The sequence below is a fragment of the Pelmatolapia mariae genome, linkage group LG3_W (genome assembly GCF_036321145.2).
Source record: "Pelmatolapia mariae isolate MD_Pm_ZW linkage group LG3_W, Pm_UMD_F_2, whole genome shotgun sequence".
NCBI lineage: Eukaryota > Metazoa > Chordata > Actinopteri > Cichliformes > Cichlidae > Pelmatolapia > Pelmatolapia mariae.
The window spans coordinates 51,669,361-51,689,291 of NC_086229.1; the positions used below are offsets into that span (position 1 = coordinate 51,669,361).

The 19,931-nt window shown below is 45.0% G+C and overlaps 1 protein-coding gene across 1 annotated transcript; it reads right to left on the reverse strand.

The window, feature by feature from the left end:
* Positions 1 to 16,574: 16,574 nt before the first annotated feature.
* LOC134624619 (tripartite motif-containing protein 16-like) lies at positions 16,575 to 18,263 on the reverse strand. Its single transcript, XM_063469628.1, has one exon. It carries the CDS (start codon positions 18,246 to 18,248, stop codon positions 16,575 to 16,577), a length of 1,674 nt encoding a protein of 557 aa, XP_063325698.1. The 5' UTR covers positions 18,249 to 18,263.
* Positions 18,264 to 19,931: the final 1,668 nt, after the last annotated feature.

Genomic DNA, 19,931 nt, shown 5'->3' on the forward strand with positions numbered 1-19,931 from the left:
TTTTCGACCCATCAAAAAGGTCTTGGCAGATTTGGCAGGGTATGCCTAACCGTTATTGTGGTGCATGGTAAGTGATATGTTTAAAAGTTGGGTAGGACATTCCGTGACAAACCACTGGTTTGTATTTATGGGAGGGGGTGTTACGGCCCTAGCTGGGCCTCCTGACATTGCCCTTGTGTGGGCGTGGTGTTTTCTCTGCCTCCTCCCTTCTTGCTCCACCCCTCTGTCTCTCTCTCGCTTCTTCTCTCTCCCCAGGGCACAGCTGATGCTCATTGGCCTCATTTACCACCTGGGCCTAGTCAGCAATCACCTCTCTGAGGTTATATAAGCTGGGGATGGACTGAATGTGGGAGGGTGGCTTTCTCTGGTGTCTCTGCGTGGTGTCCTTGGTGTGTGGTTATCCTGCTCGTAGTGTGGAGTTGTGGAAGCAGTATAGCTGCTTTACGTGAGTAGTGTGGGCTTGTGGGCCTCAGCAGCAGTGAAGCTAGCTGCTAGTGACAGGGTGAGCTTGTGGGCCCCTGGAAGTGCCTCCTCGTGGTGTGGAGTTTTTGTTTGAGTGTTCTTTGTTGTTGTAACCTTTGTTTTTCCTTTTTCCAGGGGTTATTGGTAAAACGGCGTTGCCGGCTCTTTATGTTAAGGTTATTTATAATAAAGACTATTTTATTTACTAAAAACACCTGTCTGTTCTCCTTTCGTTCTGTTCTGGACTCATTTGTTACTGGTCCCCCCACTTGCATGCCTAGACCCCTTCGGGGGGGACGTAACAGTGGGCCAAAGCCTAGCATAGCCTGTGACGTTATTATGACGGACACATTTTATGAGCGAACTTGACTTTAAGTGACTTACAGGTTTCTTTGAAAAATACTATCTTATATCCAGGTTCTTCCTTTTTGCTGCCATCGTCCTCTCCTCCTTGCAGGTCCTCGCTTGTTCAGTGTTTTATTTGTTCCTGAGTAAATCAGTTTAGCTGAGATTCAGTTACAGTTTTCACACCGCAGAATAAACGTCAAACTTAAAACTGATTAAACAAAAATGTGAGATGGTAGAGATTTTACGCCAATGTCCTATTATAGTTTAGGGAGCAAGGAGCAGATGGCTGAGTTTATTAAACTCCACCGAGACAGCGGTGACGCAAATCTGAAGGCTAGACCGTCCATTTTCACAGCCTTCTTAGGCTTTGGAGGACCCGACCCACGTAGACTGTGAAGGCCGGGACCTCCGAAGGATGCAGCCCCTGAATTGAGACACAGCCTGTGCTTCACTCCAGGAAGAGGAGCGGTATGAGAGCGATACTGTGTGTTTCACCTTTTTTAATTTATTCCTGACCTCAACTTTTAAGCTTGGTAATACTTTCTTCTATATAAATAAATTGAAAATCCCGCATTAATGAAACCAGACATAAATGTCTCATGGTTGTAATCACATCACCAGATTCTGCTGTATCAATTAAAGCATATATGTAACAGGGTTAGGTTAGCAGAATCATGCTGGCTAACATAACCGTGTTTTATTGTTGGTTGTCCAGTTTTGTCAGTAGAGTCTGCACACATGATTACACATGTCCCTGCAAAAAGTTTATAACTCAAAAGCATTGCATTTTGTTTTGGTTTTGCATTTAGCTGCTGCAAGAGAAATAACCATGTTCCTTATGTAAAAATATTTTTTTTTCCTCTTTTTGTTTCTTTGTCCAAACAGAGATTGTTGCAAGCAGCAATTTGTCCCCATTACCTCCACGTTTCTTCTTCATATTTCAATTCAATTCAATTTCTTTATTGTCCCACAAGGGGAAATTAGTTTAGCAGCAGGATAAAAATAAACAGAACAATACTATAAAATAATAATGACAATAATAATGATAGAAAGTTCAAGGACAATTATTTGCCATTAAGGAGACAAGACGCAGTAGGGATAAAAGAGACCTGGAGTCTTTTAGTCCTCCTCGGAGGTACTCTAAAACGGCGGCCGGAAGGCAACAACTCAAACTCACTGTGAAGTGGATGGTTCACACAATTAATAATAGAATGAGCCTTTCTAAGCACATTTCTATTGTAGATGGCCAAAAGTCCATCTTGCCAGCGCCCTGAAATTTTGCTAGCAGTTTTTACCAGAAGTCCCAACCGATTCTTATTCTTCACCGTCAGGTTACCAAACCACGCAGCGATACAAAAAGACATCACAGATTCGATAAAACTTCGATAAAACAAGGACAACATCTCAGATGAGACATTAAAGGATCTCATTTTCCTTAAAAAGAACAGTCTTTGTTGAACTTTTTTAGTAGTGGCATCAGCATGAGATTCAAAACACAATTTATGGTCAAGTACCACACCTAGATATTTATAACTCTCAACTATCCCAATATCGGCAGTATTAATGATAGTGGGTGATGAGCTATAAGAGGACTTCCTAAAATCAATAATCATGTCTTTAGTTTTTGACACATTAAGTGAAAGGAAGGACTCATCACACCAAGCCACAAAATCATCTACAACCTGTCCATGGCCTGACTCATCCCCCACTAGAAGACTGACGATCACTGTGTCGTCAGCAAACTTCAGGATGTGTCTGTTCGTGAAATTGCTGCGACACTCATTTGTGTACAGAATGAACAGAAGGGGAGAGAGGCAACAACCCTGGGGTGATCCAGTAGAGGAGGAGAGCACATCAGAAAATACATTATTCACCCTCACACATTGTGACCTATTGGTCAGAAAGTCTATCACCCAGCCGACCAGACTAGTGTCAAGCTTAAAATGATTGTAAAGCCTGTCAGCAAGTAAGAGGGGTTGAATTGTATTAAATGCAGATGAAAAGTCAGCAAATAATAATCTTGCATGGGTGTGAGGGGCCTCAACATGCTTATACAAGAGATGCAGGAGTGTGACAACAGCATCCTCCACACCCCTCCCGCTCTATAGGCAAACTGGAAGGGGTCAAGATGGTGTTCAACCTGCATTAAAATCTCCTTCTTAATTATCTTCTCAAATGACTTCATCACTAAAGAAGTCAGAGCCACAGGCCTAAAATCATTCAGTGCCTTAGGAGAACTGCCCTTAGCAACAGGAACAATAATAGCATGTTTCCAAATCTTAGGTACTGTCTGTAGCTCTAAAGAAAGTGAGAAGATATAGTGAAAAATCCCACTCAGCTGATCAGCACAAGTTCTCAGTACCTGTCCACAGATGTTGTCAGGTCCAGGACTCTTGCTTTTGGTGTGTCTAAAAAGATTAGCTACCCCCCTCTCATCAATACAAATTGATGGGGGAGTGATAGTCTTTTCCCTCTGTGTGCTGGTCTGCCTAGAACAGTCATAGTTCTCAAAACGAAGGTAAAAACTGTTAAGACTGTCTGCCAGATGTTTGTCAGAGGTAAACCCCTCTAAGGTAATGCTACTTTTACTTTCTGTGTGTAGCCCTGCCATTGTTTTCATACCAAGCCAAGCTCTTTTGAGGTTGTTACTGCTGAGTTCTGCCTCAATCTTATTTCTGTACCTCATCTTGGCAATCTTTATTGCAGCCCTCACCCCCTTCCTCAATATTCTCACAGTGGGAACGTCTCCCTCGTTAAAAGCAATTTTCCTTTTAAGAATCAGATCCTTAATATCTTTAGAGAGCCACGGTTTGTTATTAGGGAAAGTCTTAGATTCTCTGACTGGAATCACGGAGTCTTTGCAAAAAGAGATGTAGCTACACACCACATCAGTGAGTTCATCCAAATCAGAAGAGCTCTCTTGAAACAGGGACCAGTCAGTGCAATCAAAACACCCCTGAAGAGCAGCACAACTGTCTTTTGTCCAGACATTAGTCCGCTTCACACAGGCCTTCTCCCTCCTAATCACAGATCTGTAAGCAGGGAGGAGGTGAATAACATTGTGATCCGAAGAACCTAGCGCAGGTCCAGCCACAGACTTATATGCCCCCTTAATTGGTCCATAACACAAATCCAGCGTTTTGTTATGCCTTGTAGGGCAAGTGACATATTGAAAGAAATTGTTCAGTGATTTCTTAAGATTACAATCGTTAAAATCACCAAGAATAAAATTAGGAGCATCCGGAGAGAGAGTCTGCAGATTGTGTACCACTTTAAAAATGGCGTCAGCAGCAACTTTAACGTCCGCTTTAGGATGAATGTAAACAACAGTGACAGAGATTTGAGGGAACTCCCTCGGTAAGTAAAAAGGCCTGACAGATACTGAAAGGAGCTCGATGTCAGGAAGACACAACCGCTCCCGCACAGTAAAGTTATTGCACCAGCCCTGGTTGATATACAAACATACCCCTCCTCCGTGAGATTTGCGTGTTACTCCACAGTTCCGATCCAATCTCACAGGGGTCCCAAAGCCGCTGATTCGCAGTGAAGCGTCACTGTCCATATCGGTCAGCCATGTCTCGGTAAGCGCCATCAGACAAGCCTCCCTGTATTCCCGTAGATGCAGCACATTTCCTTGTAATTCATCCGTTTTGTTCCTAAGAGATTGGACATTGGCCAGAATCATAGAAGGCAGAGGAACACGATTCTTCCTCCGAAGTATTCTTACACGCTGACGCACGCCGCCTTTCTTTCCGCGTTTTCGCAAGCGGCGGGGCTTTCCAAAATTAGTCTTTGACCGGGCAAATAAATCCTCACCAAGAATCACATCTGTCCGAGAATTAGAAGAGTCGTACATAGACAAACAGGACCACCGTAATCCAAGTAGTTCCTTGCGTGTGTAAGTGATTGTCAGTGAGAGTGAATGACTCCAGGTGAATATCGCCAACAACAATAAAACTAAGGTGTAGAAGATCTCCATCTCGGCAAAAAGTTAAAACCACGGTTAAGAACAGAGTTAAAACAAAGTTGAAAACAAAAAGAAAGAAAAGAAAGATAAAGAGAAAGAAAACGCCAATAAACACCTGCTGCAGGTCGCCACAAGAGCAGCGCCCCTCCCACTATATGAACATAAACAGCTCTTTTAAGAGCCATTCCTGTACTTATCTCTGCATTTCTCTCTCTTTCTCTCTCACACACATATACACTAACAAACACACACACACACACTTTCTTCCTCTTGTTTCTCTTTCTCTGAGTCTCTCTTTCCCATGCTTTTCTGGAAGCCTTGCTGATTTCAGGTAAGTATTATCTTTGCTTTACTGTCTCCGACTGCCAAATATAGTCTACTTGATTGTGAGCATGCAAGTGCCTTTGCCCGCCATACATCTATTGTTTGGTCTTTTTTGTTTGTCTTTCTAATGTAGTAGAGTTGAAATGGCTTTTCAGCAATACGGCTGAAGAGCAGAAGATTATATTTTTCTTGCAGACATGCTTGTGACTCAGGAAAAAGCATGTGTTTTATGATTTAAGCATAAAACAAAACAAAACATTGTGAATTCAAGAGTGAAAATTGTGTAAAAGGCATCCAATGTCTGTACAATCTAAGGAAAAAAAACCGTCTTTCTCCACTCCGTTTAGTTTGTACCAATTTGTCTCACTTCCATTCAGCTTGTTGGGAATCCTTGCCACCTTCCAACACCTCATGGACTAGGCACCACTTCCCCACGCTGCATATGCTGCCACCTATTTGGCTGACGTCATCATCCACAGTGATACCTAGGTGGAGCATTTGCAGAGGTTGGCAGTGATCCTGGATTCCTTGAGGTAGGCAGGTCTCACGACCAACCCAACGAAGTGTGCAATTGGATGGCGGGAGACACAGTATTTGGGGCACCACTTGGGAGGCGGGCGGGTGCGTCCACAGATGATATAAGAGCAGCCATCGTATCCTGCCTGCGCCTCAAGACCAAAAAAGACATGAGGTGGCTTTTGGGGCTGGCTGGTTACTACCGCCACTTCATGCCCTGCTTTGCGAACCTGACCATCCCCTTACTGATCTCATCAGAAAGGGTGCCCCAGATCTGGGCCATTGGACAGAGCAGTGCAGGCAGCATTTGTGCAGGTGAGGAAGGCTCTCTGAGGAGAAGCCCTGCTCTAGACGCCTAATTTTCCTCCCTTTTGTTCTGCAGACTGATGCCTGTAGACACCTTGGCCTGGCCATTTTGTCCCAGCCAGTAAGGGGGTGTCGACCGCCCAAGAGTGTCTGGCCATCGGGCGGGTGGTTGACTCTCTTTGTTATTACCTCCTGGGCTGCTCGTTCACCATCTGTTTGGATCATGCCCCACTACAGTGGCTTTATTGCATCAAGGATCACCCAGAGGTATCTGGCTCTCCAGGCTTTTAAGTTCAAGTTGGTCTATAGGCCAGGGGCACAGATGGCCACCCGAGGAACGGGTTGGGGTGCAGGGATGGGTTGGGTCCTGGCCACCCTCACCCTAGGAGCCGAGACAGGTGCAGGAACAAGCTGGACACAAACCATCCCCACTTGAGGAACTGGTACGGGTGCTGAAGTGGACTGGGCCTCTGTTGGCCTCACCCTGTGAGCAGGCACAGGTGTAGATGACAAATGGGCACTAGCTGCCCCTACCTGAGGACCTGGAATGGGTGCTGGGACACGCTGAGACCTAGCCATTCTTGGAACCGAGACAGGGACACCCACCCACCCTCACCCAGGAAACTTGAATGATTTCAAAGGAAGACTGTGTCCAAGCTCCCCTGGGAGTAGGAACAAGAGTAGGGACCAGCAGGGCCCCAGCCACCCTCACCCATCAAACTCAAATGCGCGCAGGGGAAGGCAGGTTCCAAATCACCCTGAGAGCAGGAACAGGCAAGGCAAGGCAAGGCAAGGCAAGTTTATTTATATAGCACAATTCAACAACAAGGTGATTCAAAGTGCTTTACAGAGACATTAAAAGCAAAAACAAATAAAAAGCATGATTTAAAATTGATTAAGACAAGCAAACAAACAAACAAACAAACAAAACAGTATTTAAAATCAAAAATCAAAACAGTAGATAAAATCAGAACAGTAGATAAAATCAGAACAGTAGATAAAGTCAGTAGTTAAAATGTAAGTTTTAAAATTTAAGCTTAAAAGTGTGGATTTGGTGCTTTATTCAAAAGCAGCTGAGAATAGGTGAGTCTTCAACCTGGATTTAAATAAACTGAGTGTTTCAGCTGATCTGAGGCTTTCTGGGAGTTTGTTCCAGATATATGGAGCATAAAAGCTGAATGCAGCTTCTCCGTGTCTGGTTCTGACTCTGGGAACTGATAAAAAACCGGATCCAGATGACCTGAGGGATCTGGAAGGTTCATACTGGGTCAGGAGGTCACTGATGTATTTTGGTCCTAAACCATTCAGAGCTTTATAGACCAGCATGAGAACTTTAAAGTCTATCCTCTGACGGACAGGCAGCCAGTGTAAAGACCTCAGAGCTGGACTGATGTGGTCCACTTTTTTGGTCTTAGTGAGGACTCTAGCAGCAGAGTTCTGAATGAGCTGTAGTTGTCTGACTGATTTTTTAGGTAGACCTGTAAAGATGCTGTTACAGTAATCAAGCCTGCTAAAGATGAATGCATGGACTAGTTTTTCCAGGTCCTGTTGAGACATCAGATCTTTTATCCTTGAAATATTCTTGAGGTGATAGTAAGCTGATTTTGTTATTGTCTTAATGTGTTTTTCTAAGTTTAGGTCTGCATCCATCACTACACCCAAATTTCGCGCCTGGTTTGTGGTTTTTAGGTGTATAGATTGAAGTTCTCTGGTGACCTGTAATCATTTTTCTTTGGCACCAAAGACTATTACTTCAGTTTTGTTTTTGTTTAGCTGGAGAAAATTGTGGCACAACCAGTCATTAATTTCCTCAATGCATTTACCAAGAGCCTGTACAGGGCCTCGGTCTCCTGGTGACATTGTGATATATATTTGTGTGTCATCTGCGTAGCTATGGTAGTTTATTTTGTTGTTCTTTATAATCTGTGCCAGTGGGAGCATGTAAATGTTAAACAGAAGGAGTCCCAAGATGGAACCTTGGGGAACTCCACATGTGATACTTGTCTGCTCAGATGTGAAGTTACCTATTGATACAAAGTATTTCCTGTTTTCTAAGTATGTTTTGAACCAGTTTAGTACAGTTCCTGAAAGACCTGCCCAGTTCTCCAGTCGTTTGAGTAATATGTTGTGGTCAACTGTATCAAATGCTGCACTGAGATCCAGTAAAACTAAGACTGACATTTTTCCACTGTCTGTATTCAGACATATGTCATTAAACACTTTGGTCAGAGCGGTTTCAGTGCTGTGGTTCTGTCTAAAACCTGACTGGAAGGCATCATAGCAGTTATTCTGTGTTAAGAAGTAATTGAGCTGTTGAGAAACTGCTTTTTCAATGATCTTACTTAAAAATGGGAGGTTTGAGATCGGCCTGTAGTTATTCATTTGTGTCTTGTCAAGATTGTCCTTTTTCAGTATAGGTTTTATTACAGCAGTTTTTAGTGGTTCTAGAAACACACCTGATATTAAAGAAAAGTTTACGATCTGTAACAGGTCTGACTCCAAAGTCTTTGAGACCTTTTTGAAAAAACTTGTTGGCAGGACATCTAAACAGCAAGAGGAGGAGTTCAGTTGACCTAAGATGTCCTCCAGGTCTTTGCTGTTAATAGGGTGAAACTGTTTGATGGTGTTTAAACAGTTTTTTGGTGGACACAGTACATGTCCTGGATCTGCTGTTGATGTACCAAATTGCTTGTCTAATCTTTTGGATTTTTTCTGTGAAGAATTTGGCAAAGTCATTGCAGGCCATGGTCGAATAAAGTTCAGCTGCCACTGACACAGGAGGGTTTGTTAGCCTGTCAACTGTAGAAAATAGGACCCGAGCGTTATGACTGTTTTTGGTGATGATGTCAGAGAAGTAGGCCCTCCTTGCACTCCTCAGTTGTAAATTATAATTGTGAAGTTTCTCTTTATAGATGTCATAATGAACCTGGAGGTTTGTTTTTCTCCATCTGCGCTCAGCTTTCCTACACTCTCTTTTTTCATTTTTCACCAGTGTGGAGTTTCTCCATGGAGACTTTTTCCTTCCAGAGATAACCTTCACCTTAATGGGAGCAATAGTGTCCATTACGTTTAACATTTTAGCATTGAAGCTATTGACGAGCTCATTGACTGAACCTCTGGACAGGTCAGGTGTTAATGGGAAGACCTGGTTAAAGATCTCACTACTGTGTTCAGTTATACACCGTTTTGTGATCACTGCTGTTGATATATTTGTGTGGGCTGAGATTTTACTTTCAAAGAAAACACAGTAATGATCAGACAGGCCCACATCAGACACAGTAACCTTTGAAATGCTCAGGCCCTTGGAGATCAGTAGGTCAAGAGTGTGTCCTCTATTATGTGTGGCCTCTGTTACATGCTGAGTCAGCCCAAAGTTGCCCAGAGTGTTACTTAGGTCTTTAGTCCCTTTGTCCTGAGGGTTGTCCACATGGATGTTAAAATCCCCAACAATAATTACACAGTCGAAATCAACACAGATCACAGACAGCGGTTCACTGAGGTCATTAAAAAAGTCTGTGCAGTATTTGGGAGGCCTGTAAACATTAAGAAACACAACTTTGGATGGGGCCTTCAGCTGTAACGCCACATATTCAAAAGACTGAAAACTTCCAGGAGATAGCTGCTTACATTGAAATGATTCATTAAATAAGACGGCAACCCCTCCTCCTCCCCTGCTCACCCTGGCCTCACTGATAAAACTGTAGTTAGGAGGGGTCGTCTCGATGAGAACAGCTCCACTGTTACTTTGGTCCAACCAAGTTTCAGTTAAAAACATAAAATCAAGGCTATGCTCAGTGATTAAATCATTAATTAAAAATGTTTTCCCAGCTAAAGATCTAACGTTTAATAAAGCCAACTTAAGTGTTTTAGAGGTATTATTTGCCCCCTCGTGTTTGGGAGCAGTCTGTGGCACACAAGGTATGTTTACTACATTTAAAGATCTTTTAGAGTGCAGCTCTCTGTGTTTTGACCAGGCCACATGTCTCCTTCTGTCACCTAAAAGTACAGAAATTTTAAAACCTTCTAATAAACAGGGTCCCAGCTTCTCCTGGGAAAAGTCACCACGGTCATAATCCTCGCAGCCCGGACCCTCCACACATCACACATCAGACTGCGGAGACAGAGCATGAAGGTGGTAAGGAGGAACTAAGGGGGGCGAGGCTGCGCAGTGTAACTCTGTTGAGGGCGGGGCTCGATGGCGAACCTTTGGCTGCTCTGGTGGGGGGTTTATGGGGGGACAAAAAGGGATTGGGCCGGGGGGTAGATCTGAGCCCAGCATTGACCCGCTCCATCATCTCCTCAGTGAATTTCAGGTGTGGGGAGGAGGGAGAAAGGGAGGGGGAGGAGGGTGATGGCCTGTCAGGGGTTTGGGGGACTGGGGAAGGTCGTGGTCCCTGGTCCTGGTCGTTGGTGTTGTTGAGAGAGTTGGAGGCAAATAGGGACCCCTCTTCTTGCCTCAGATGTCTCTCCTTTCTGAGGCTCTTCCCGGGTGGGGGCAGATGGAGCTCCTCCTCAAGGTTTCTGCTGGGCTTTGTTTGTTCTTGGAGTACTGTTTGTTCCTCTTTATGAGATAACTCCTCGTTTATCTCAGCCTTGGCACCAAGCACAGATGGATGACGTATGGAATAGAACAAGTTGGAGGTGAACAGTTTCACCCCTGACTTGTTAAAATTAAATCCATTTGCTTTAAACAGATGCCTGCGTTCCCAAAAAATATTAAAGTTGTTGATAAAATGCACTGAGTGGTCAGTACATGCTGATATAAGCCATTTATTCAGTGCAAACAATCTGCTGAATCTCTCGTCTCCTCCTCTGACGGGCGGTACAGGCCCACTGATGAATACAGCTGCATTCAGAGAGTTTACAGTATTTAATAATCCAGTAAAGTCCCGTTTCAGAACCTCCGATTGTTGTTTGGACACATCGTTTGACCCTGTATGCAGAACAATATTTGTCACAGTTGGATATTCATCTGCAATCTGAAGAATTCTCTCCTTCAGGTTGTTGACCATATCCTTAGGAAAGCAGAGGACTTTAGTGTTCTTACCGCACATCCTTTGTACATCCTTTACGGCAGAGTCATCCACAATCAGAGTTTCAGGCCTAGCCTTTAGCTTTCCCTGTGGCCTTTTACTTTTCAACAGATTTTCAGACCTTACTTCGCTACTTTTAGATGGATGGTTGTCCGCTATAGATCCAGGGTCCTTTGATAGTGGAGCAAATCTGTTCTGCAGTTTCACATTCAGTTGTTTTGGAGGTTTGTTGTTAACCTTCCTATTCATGGTTGTCCAGTCCTGTTTCCTCCCGTATACAGGGGTAGAAGAGCTTCTCTGTCTCGTAGGAAGTGAAGGCCAGTCGGTTTCAGAGATTTCAGCTCGCTGTACTCTGCCTGTGATACGTCCTCCCCCTTCCAGGAGACATGATTTATGTCTTGGTTTTGCACCAGGACAGTCCAAGGGGGGATTATCGCTTGATGATTTATAATAATGCACAGAGTCTACTTTCTTGGTCATGTTATCTGTGCTCCTTAGCTGTGTACTAGCTTGCTCATCGCCATTGCTTTGAATCAAAGGCAAGGTTGTTTCATTTCCACACAGTCCATTTACCTCCACATTTACTTCTAAGCGATGAATTTTTGTCTCCAGTACTGCAATCTTCTGCAGGAGTTTGTGGTAGTCATCCGTGGAGAGGGAAGGCATCTTGTTGCTAGTTAGCCTAGCGGTTAGCACCTTTCCAGGCTATTGAGGCTGTTCGGAGTCCAGACGCTGTAATCAGGCTTCAGCTGTGTCTAGGCCACAGACACACGGAGCGCTGAGGATAAGGTAACTAAAAATGTTGCTGTTTCTGTTAAGAACACTTTAGTCCTAATGATCTATAAGTGTCCAGAAGCTCTCGCAGGTAAGCTCATACAGAAAAAAGGGAAAAAATCAGCATAAAAATCAATAAAAATCAATAAAAGAAGCAAAGCATTTGAAGAGCAAAGAGAGGAAGCGTCCACACTCACAAAAGGGGGCGGGAGTATTGGGGCAAAGAAAAATTCTGGGATGATCGCATGAGGTGAGAAATGATCAGATTCAGAAGCATGACGGTCTGTAGGGAGAGCGTCAGAGGGCCCCCCAGTGCATAGCTGCAGTTTGGTGACTACCAAACCAGTCTACATGTGTCTGGCCCAATTCAGGGACGAATTTCTGCCCCAAGTGGAGGAGTTTAAGTATCTCGGGGTCTTGTTTACGAGTGAAAGGAGAAGGGAGTGGGAGATCGACAGATCGCTGCGGCTGCAGTCGATCTATGTCCCTACCCTCACCTATGGTCACAAGCTCTGGGTATAGACCGAAAGAACAACCAATTTCTTTCTGTCTTTGATAAGCCAGGGTCGTGGCAGCTCTGATCAGCAAGAACCCTACTATGGTTCCAAATAGGTAGATATCTTCAGTGTCCTTAATCATCAGTCTTGTCAGGCACACGACGCACCACTTGGCCCAACCATCCGGCAGGAAATGTCCCTGCAGGACAGTCAGGCTCTCCCAGCCCCAAGCTTCTCAACAACTCCACCACAGAAGATAAAACACTCACTGAAAAAATGGACTCTGTTAGAAAATAAAATAAAGTGATAAGATAAGCTATTTTGGACATATAAACAAGACAACCTGATATTTTTCTTTTTTCAGCACTTCTCCACAACCTGAAATACTGTTAAAGGACTACATGGAAAAACAACACTAACTTTCTCCTGACATTATAATCCAGATCACTTTCGGCCGTATTCAGTGCTTTGGATCATACACTAATAAATCACCTTTCTCTCCAAGCACGACATCCCAGTGTACTTCAGACCCAGCAACACACTCAGACAAAAACTGGTTCACCCGAAAGACAAAACTCCTCGCCCACTCACATCCTGGGCCATCTGACCTCAGGAAATTACATGATAGGGTGGGGCCAGGTTTCACAATGAGCTCACCCAAAACCCTGGCTGATTGTGACCTGAACTGAAGAAGCTTCTCGGATGAGAGGTGAAACGTCTTCAAGCAACTCAAAGAAGTCCAGACGCTTTTCCAGACCGCAGCGACTGAGGCACCAACAGCAGCAGGATATCGCTGCCCTGACCGGGGGCCCGCCATCTCCTGTATAGGAGGCCGTCATAGGTCTCCATTCCCTCCCCCCCCGAACCGCGTCAGCCTCCTGCTCCCACTTCAGCTGCTGTGTGGTCAATGGGAGCCATCCCCCTCTCTGTGGCCTGAGCAGTAGCCACACCCAATGCGTCCTGGGCCCGCTTCTCCTGCCGCCGGCAGTAGCGGCACTCAACAGCCATGCAGGGCCATCATGCAGCATCAGCGTTGCCATGCTGTCAATCTGCCCGATGCTGGGTCTCGAAGTCGTAGCCCTGAAGGACCTCCAGCCAGCGGGCCACCTGACCTTCTGGGTTTTTGAAGTTCAGCAGCCAAGTTAGAGATGCATGGTCGGTGCGCAGGAGAAACCGGCAGCCGTGCAGGTATGGCCGGAAGTGCCGCACCGCCAGCACTACGGCAAGCAGCTCCCGCCGAGTCATGCAGTAGTTCCTCTCGGCTCGCCCCAGAGCACGGCTGAAGTACGCCACCACTTGTTCTTTGGCCTCATCCTGCTGTGAAAGGACTGCCCCGACTCCTACATTGCTAGCGTCAGTGTCCACAATGAAAGGTTGCTGAGCGTCGGGGTAGGCTAGGGCTGGAGCTTTGGTGAGGTCCTCCTTCAGTTGTGCAAAAGCCGCAGCGCAGGCTTCACCCCAGCCAAACGGCTGGCCCTTATCAGTCAGGCGGTGGAGAGGGCTGGCTATCGTCGCGAACCCCTTGATGAACCGGCGGTAGTAGGAGGCTAGGCCCAGGAAACTTCGCAGTTCTTTGACGTTCCAGGGAGTCGGCCAGTCCCGGACAGCAGCCACCTTTGCGATACCTTGAGCGCTGATCATATGGCCCAAGAACGTGGTCTCTCTCGCCAACAGGCGGCACTTCGCAGGGTTGAGCCACAGCCCAGCTTGTCGGATGGCACTGAAGACAGTGCACTGTCGAAGTCGCCACCGTGCACCAACAGGTCATCCTGTTGGTGCTGTGCACCAACACAGCGGCTACGAGGGATGTTCATGAGTACCCGATATAAAATAAAATCTACCTGAGTTTTTTCTTTGAAAGAAGCCCCTTATTTCCATTGTTGTGTTCATCAGTACATAACTGAAACCGGTTTAGAGTGTTTTGTTTAGCCGTGGAGGGTAACAACTGAAAATATGAAATAAACACACATGTAAGCTAAAACTCTCTGAAAAAAGAAACAGCATTGTTGTTGTTCGGCTTTTCATTTCGCCATTTATTGATTCACTCAAAGAGCAAGTAATGTAATATGGGTCAAGTGATCAGTTTGATATCAATCTTTTGTTATAAAACTGACACGGTCATATTTACATTATTTGTTCAGTACGAATGATTTGCTTTGGTACTTGGTCAAATTTAAGTGTAGTTTTTGTTTTACACAGTTGTCAGTCAGTCATCTCCAAATTACACTCCAAAAGACCCCAGGCTTCTGAAAAAATGAGTAAGCCACCCCCCTCTCCACCGATGGTTGACTCCAAATCTCCCGAACACATCTGAGAGAGCAAAACCGAGACAGCGAGACCAAGACAAGTCCGAGGGATCCAAGACCAAGACAAGACAAAGACCAATGTCCGTCGAGACCAAGACAAGACCAAGACCACGTAAAAGTGGCCTCAAGACCAAGACCAGTCTTAAGACATCCAACACTAGATCTTTGTCAGGCGTCATCAGTGGTGTTTTTCTGAGTCCACGCAAATCACGTAGGAAGAGATGAAAAATAGCAGGTTTCCAGGTGAAACTCAGACTGCTCTGGAAGCTGGGATTAGCTGTACCTGGATCTACGAGGCGGTGCTACCTAAGGAGTGTTCATCCAGACTCTCCAGGTGTTTGGCGCTTTATCCCCGTGGTGAGTGGAATTTACAGGCGTTGCGGATCAAACCCTCAGTTTCTACGTCCACTAAATCGGGCTGTTTCTCGAAATAATTTGACTTCTCCGTCGCTGAATGTTGCGCTCTTTAATGCCCGATCAATGACAAATAAAACTTTCTTGTTGAACGATTTTATTCTTTCCAAAAAACTGTATTTTTTATTTCTAACTGAAGCCTGGCAGCGTGATGGTGACTATGCATCCCTCATCAAACTTTGCCCGAGTGGGTATTCCTTCGTCATCCAGCCTCAGATGTCCGGTCGTGGAGGAGGTCTCGCTGCGGTGGTTAGAAGCCAGTTTCACTGTCGTTCTGTAATGGTTGGACACTTTTCATCACTTTTCTAACCAGAACTACATCTGGTTAGAGTTGGAAATAAAGATCCGCTTTATTGTGCTGTAGTGTATCATCTAGGGGTGGGTTTTGATAATCGATTCATCGATTAAAATCGATTCTGGCTTGGATAACGTGATATCGATTCATTAAAATCCTGAATAGATTTTTTAATATAAATTTATTTTGCCCAAAACGCCAGAATCTCAGGTTAAACCTCACAAAATTTCAACAACCACCAAACAGCTAAAACAGTAAATGAGAGCAGGTACATGGATTCTGCACACAGCGCGGACCCGCGGATCAGAATCAGTGAGATGTCGCCTTTCTCACCCGACGGCACGACACGGTCGGGTCTGAAAGCCGACATCATGATGTTTCCAAACTACTGATTTTGCATAGGTGCTTAGATTCTATTAGAGGATCGATAGCTGATAACTTTCTTCAGCTAAATGAGGAGAAAACTGAAGTCCTTGTTTGTGCTCCCAAAAAATTGGTACCTATGGTTATGGAAAACGTATGCCCTCTCGTTACATTTGCCAAACCTTCTATCAGGAACCTTGGTGCAACTTTTGACTCCGCTCTGACTTTGGACACTCATGCTAATTTATTGGTTCGCTCCTGTTTTTATCATTTAAAAAATATTGCTGAGTCCCATTGTTTCATGTTCAGAACTAGAAATGGTCATCCATGCATTTGTCTCATCTCGTTTGGATTATTGTAATTCTTTGTCCACTTGTTTAAGTGAAGCCTCTGTGGATCATTTGCAAGTTGTTCAGAAAGCTGCCGCAAAGCTTTTGACCAAATCTTCTAGATACTCCCACCCCTGCTGATCCAGTTGCACTGGCTCCCCATAAAATTCAGAATCCACTTCAAGATTTTGACTTTGACATTCAGGGCTCTGCATGGACAAGCACCGACCTATATCAGAGATTTTTTACATCAGTACATCCCCAGCAGGTCCCCGAGGTCATGTGATCAGGGCTTGCTGGTCGTCCAACATACGAGGCTGAAAACGAAAGGCAATAGAGTGTTTGTAACTGTGGCCCGCAAACTCTGGAACTCCCTTCCTTTGAGCCTGAGATCTGTGTACTCAGTGGTTTCATTTTAAAAAAACAGCTAAAACCCCATCTTTTTAAACTTGCTTTTGGCCATTGGAACAAATTCAGACTTATATTGATGTATACAAATGTAAGTACAGTTTGAATCAGTGCAATTTTATTTTCACACATTAATGGACCACTGAACTTCTCAGCTTATAAAATGTAAAGCCTCATTTAGAAACTACACAAGTACATATAATGGTCAGGGATCAACATGAACCTGTCTTCTCTATTTGACTTTAATCAACTCTGCAGTGGCTCCGTTTCCCCAAATATAAAGTCCAGCATAGAGAGGCTGAGTGAATGTGGTCTGGACTCTGTGGAGGAGAGTCATGGTTTCAGAGACGCTGTAGAAAGACAGAATACCTGCTCTGTGATCCAGGTACACTCCTACTCTGGAGGACTGAGGACCTGAGAGGTCAGTGTTAACATTGTTGTGCAAAAATGTATAACTGTTTGTGTAACAATATAATGCCCAAGATTTGTCATTGTATCCAAATCCACATTCATTTCCCCTCCCTGCTCTGCTGATACTCTTGTATGTGACTGCTACACAAACTGTGCCCCCTCTCCACTCCACCTCCCAGTAACAATGTCCAGTCAGACTCTCTCTACTCAGGACCTGACGCCATCCAGTGAATCTGTCTGGATGATCAGAATAAAATTGTTGTTGTTTCATAAATGTTACTTTTCTGTTCCCCTCAGATAATAACAGATGTGTGTTTGCTGTGTTTGGATCCAGTGTGATTTCATGTGTATATTTTAAGAATCCAGCTCTGGTCTTTGGCTCTGGTGGTGACAGTAAAACATCCACTTCAGTGACTGTCAGTGAGATGTTTGTCCGTTCCTCTCTCAGAATGTCCTGTAGTTTATCTCTGGTCTCTGACACAGCTGCTGTCACATCCTCAAAGTACCTCAGAGGACAAATATTGATGCTGGATGAGTGTGTAGACTCACTGAGTGCTGACAGTGAGGGGTAGTTGTGTAGAAACTGGTTGTGATCCTCTGTGTGTGAGAGCTGCTCCAGCTCGCCGCCTCTCCTCTTCAGCTCAGCGATCTCCTGCTCCAGCTTCTCCTGAAGCTCTTTGACTCGACTCACTTCAGTTTCCTGCTGGGATCTGACCTGCTGCTTCACATCAGAGCTTCTTTTCTGGATGAGACGGATCAGCTCAGTGAACATCTTCTCACTGTCCTCCACTGCTTTATCAGCAGAGCCATTGATGGCTTCCACCTCCTTTTGAAGCAGCTTCACATCTTTCTCTCGCTCCTGGATTCTCTGCTGGATGTTTAGTCGTCTCACCTCGAGCTCCTTCTGCTTCTCAGTCCTTTCTGCTGCAGCTGGGACTGTTTCATGGCCTTTATGTTCATCCATTGTGCAGAGATAACAGATACTCTGCTGATCAGTACGACAGAAAATCTTCATCACCTCATCATGACGAGAGCAGATGTTCTCCTGGAGCTTCTTGGAGGGGGCCACCAGCTTGTGTTTCTTTAATGGAGCTGCATCATAGTGAGGTTGGAGGTGTTTCTCACAGTAAGAGGCCAGACAGAATAAACAGGACTTGATGGCTTTCAGCTTCCTCCCAGTGCAGACATCACAGGCCACATCTTCAGGTCCAGCATAGCAGTGATCAGCTGGAGCAGCTTGGAGTCCAGTCTTCTTTAGCTGCTCCACTAAATTTGCTAACATGATGTTTTTCTCCAGGACAGGCCTCGGTATGAAAGTCTTCCTGCACTGAGGGCAGCTGTGGATTCCCTTCCTGTCCTCTTCATCAAAGTGGGATTTAATACAGTTCATACAGTAGCTGTGTCCACAGGCTGTAGTCACCGGATCCTTCAGTAGATCCAAACAGATGGAACACGAGAAGGCTTCTTGGTCCAGCTGAACTCCTTTCTGTGCCATTTCTCCTCTCAGTGTCGGTGACTGTGTGAGTTTCTCTTCCTTATAACTGAAACTAGTCTGAGCTCTGATCTCAACAACATGTGTTTCTGCAGTGAATGGAGCCTGTCAGCTCTTACATGTCACCACATGTTGGTTACACCCATCTTCAAAGTGCAGATCTGAAGGGGAGGGAACTAGGAAATGTGAGTGAAGTTGCCCCCCCCCCCACCTTCTTCAAATCCAACAAATGTGGTATCAAACGTTTGTGCTGGTTTGTGCTGCAAAAATTTTCATTTGTGCTGCTATCATTTTAAAGATATTAATAAAAATTTCTAGAGGTCATCAGAGGTCAACCAGCCCCCCCATATTAATGGAATCAAACAAAATTGGTGTCAATCAGTTGTGCTATGTTTGTGCTGGTTTGTGCTGCTAAATTTTTTGTTTGTGCTGCTAGCATTTTAAAAATTTTAATAAAATAACGTCTTGATGCGTGCTTAATCATCCAGGTAAGTAAATCCCAAAAGGTTGATTCTGTTCATCTGGACATTTTCAGTTGGAGAATCGTTTCGTCACTCATCCAAGTGACTTCTTCAGTCTCAGCTGACTGCAGGTTTCCCCAACCTTATAAACAGTACATTTGCACAGTGAAGGAAACTACCACCACTGAATGAACAATGGGCTGGGGGGTTAGTTCCATGATTGTTAGTATGCAAATTCTTATGACCATTGATCAATGACAACTAATCAAAGCCTACTGATCAATGGCCATGAGTACCATTCACAGAAAGTGGGGAATAGCTACAATCACAGTATTGTAGGATGGCGAAAGATGTACCCTTGGGCCCCCCTTCTCGATTCAGAGATGGTCAGCATACTGACAGCCCGATGGACGAAGCTGTCTCTCAGTCTGTGTGTTCTGGCCCGGAGGCTCTTCAGTATCCTTCCTGATGGCAGCAAACTGAAGACGCTGCTGAAGGGATGAGTGGAGTCACCTGTAATGGAGAGGACCTTCCGGATGAGGCAGGTGTAGCTGCTCTCACTACCTGTTGTCATTTTTTCCTGCAGAACCCAGTGCAGGAGTCATACCACACAGTGATGCAGCTGGTGAGGATACTCTCAACTGTGCCTCTGTAGAAGGTACTCATAATGGGGTGTTGAATCTCTTGTGCTTCTCAGTTTGCAGAGGAAGTAGAGTCGCTGTTGGTCTTCTCCACATTCAGGGACAGGCTGTTGTTGCTGTACCACTCTGCCAGATGGTTAACTTCACCCCTGTAGTAGATCTCGTCGTGGGTCAGCAGAGTGAAGAGAAGGGGGCTCAACACACATCCTTGGGGATCCCCCGTATTCAGTGTTCTTGGGCTGGAGGTGTTGCTGTCGAGTGTACTATCTGCTGTCTTCCTGTCAAGAAATCTAGCAGCCAGTTAACAGCAAGGTGCTGATCCCCAGCAGATCCAGTTTGTGAATGAGTTGTTGGGGAATGATGATGCTGAAGGCTGAACTGAAGTCTATGAACAGCACTCTGACATATGAGTCTCTAGTGTTCAGATTCCATCATCGGTTGAGCGTTTTGACCGGTGTGCGAACTCAAATGGATCCAGGTTGGGGGAAAGCGATAATTTGATTTGATGCATGACTAACTGTTCAAAGCACTTCATAATGATGGAGGTGAGTTTGACAGGACAGTAGTCCTTAAAGCAGGAGGTA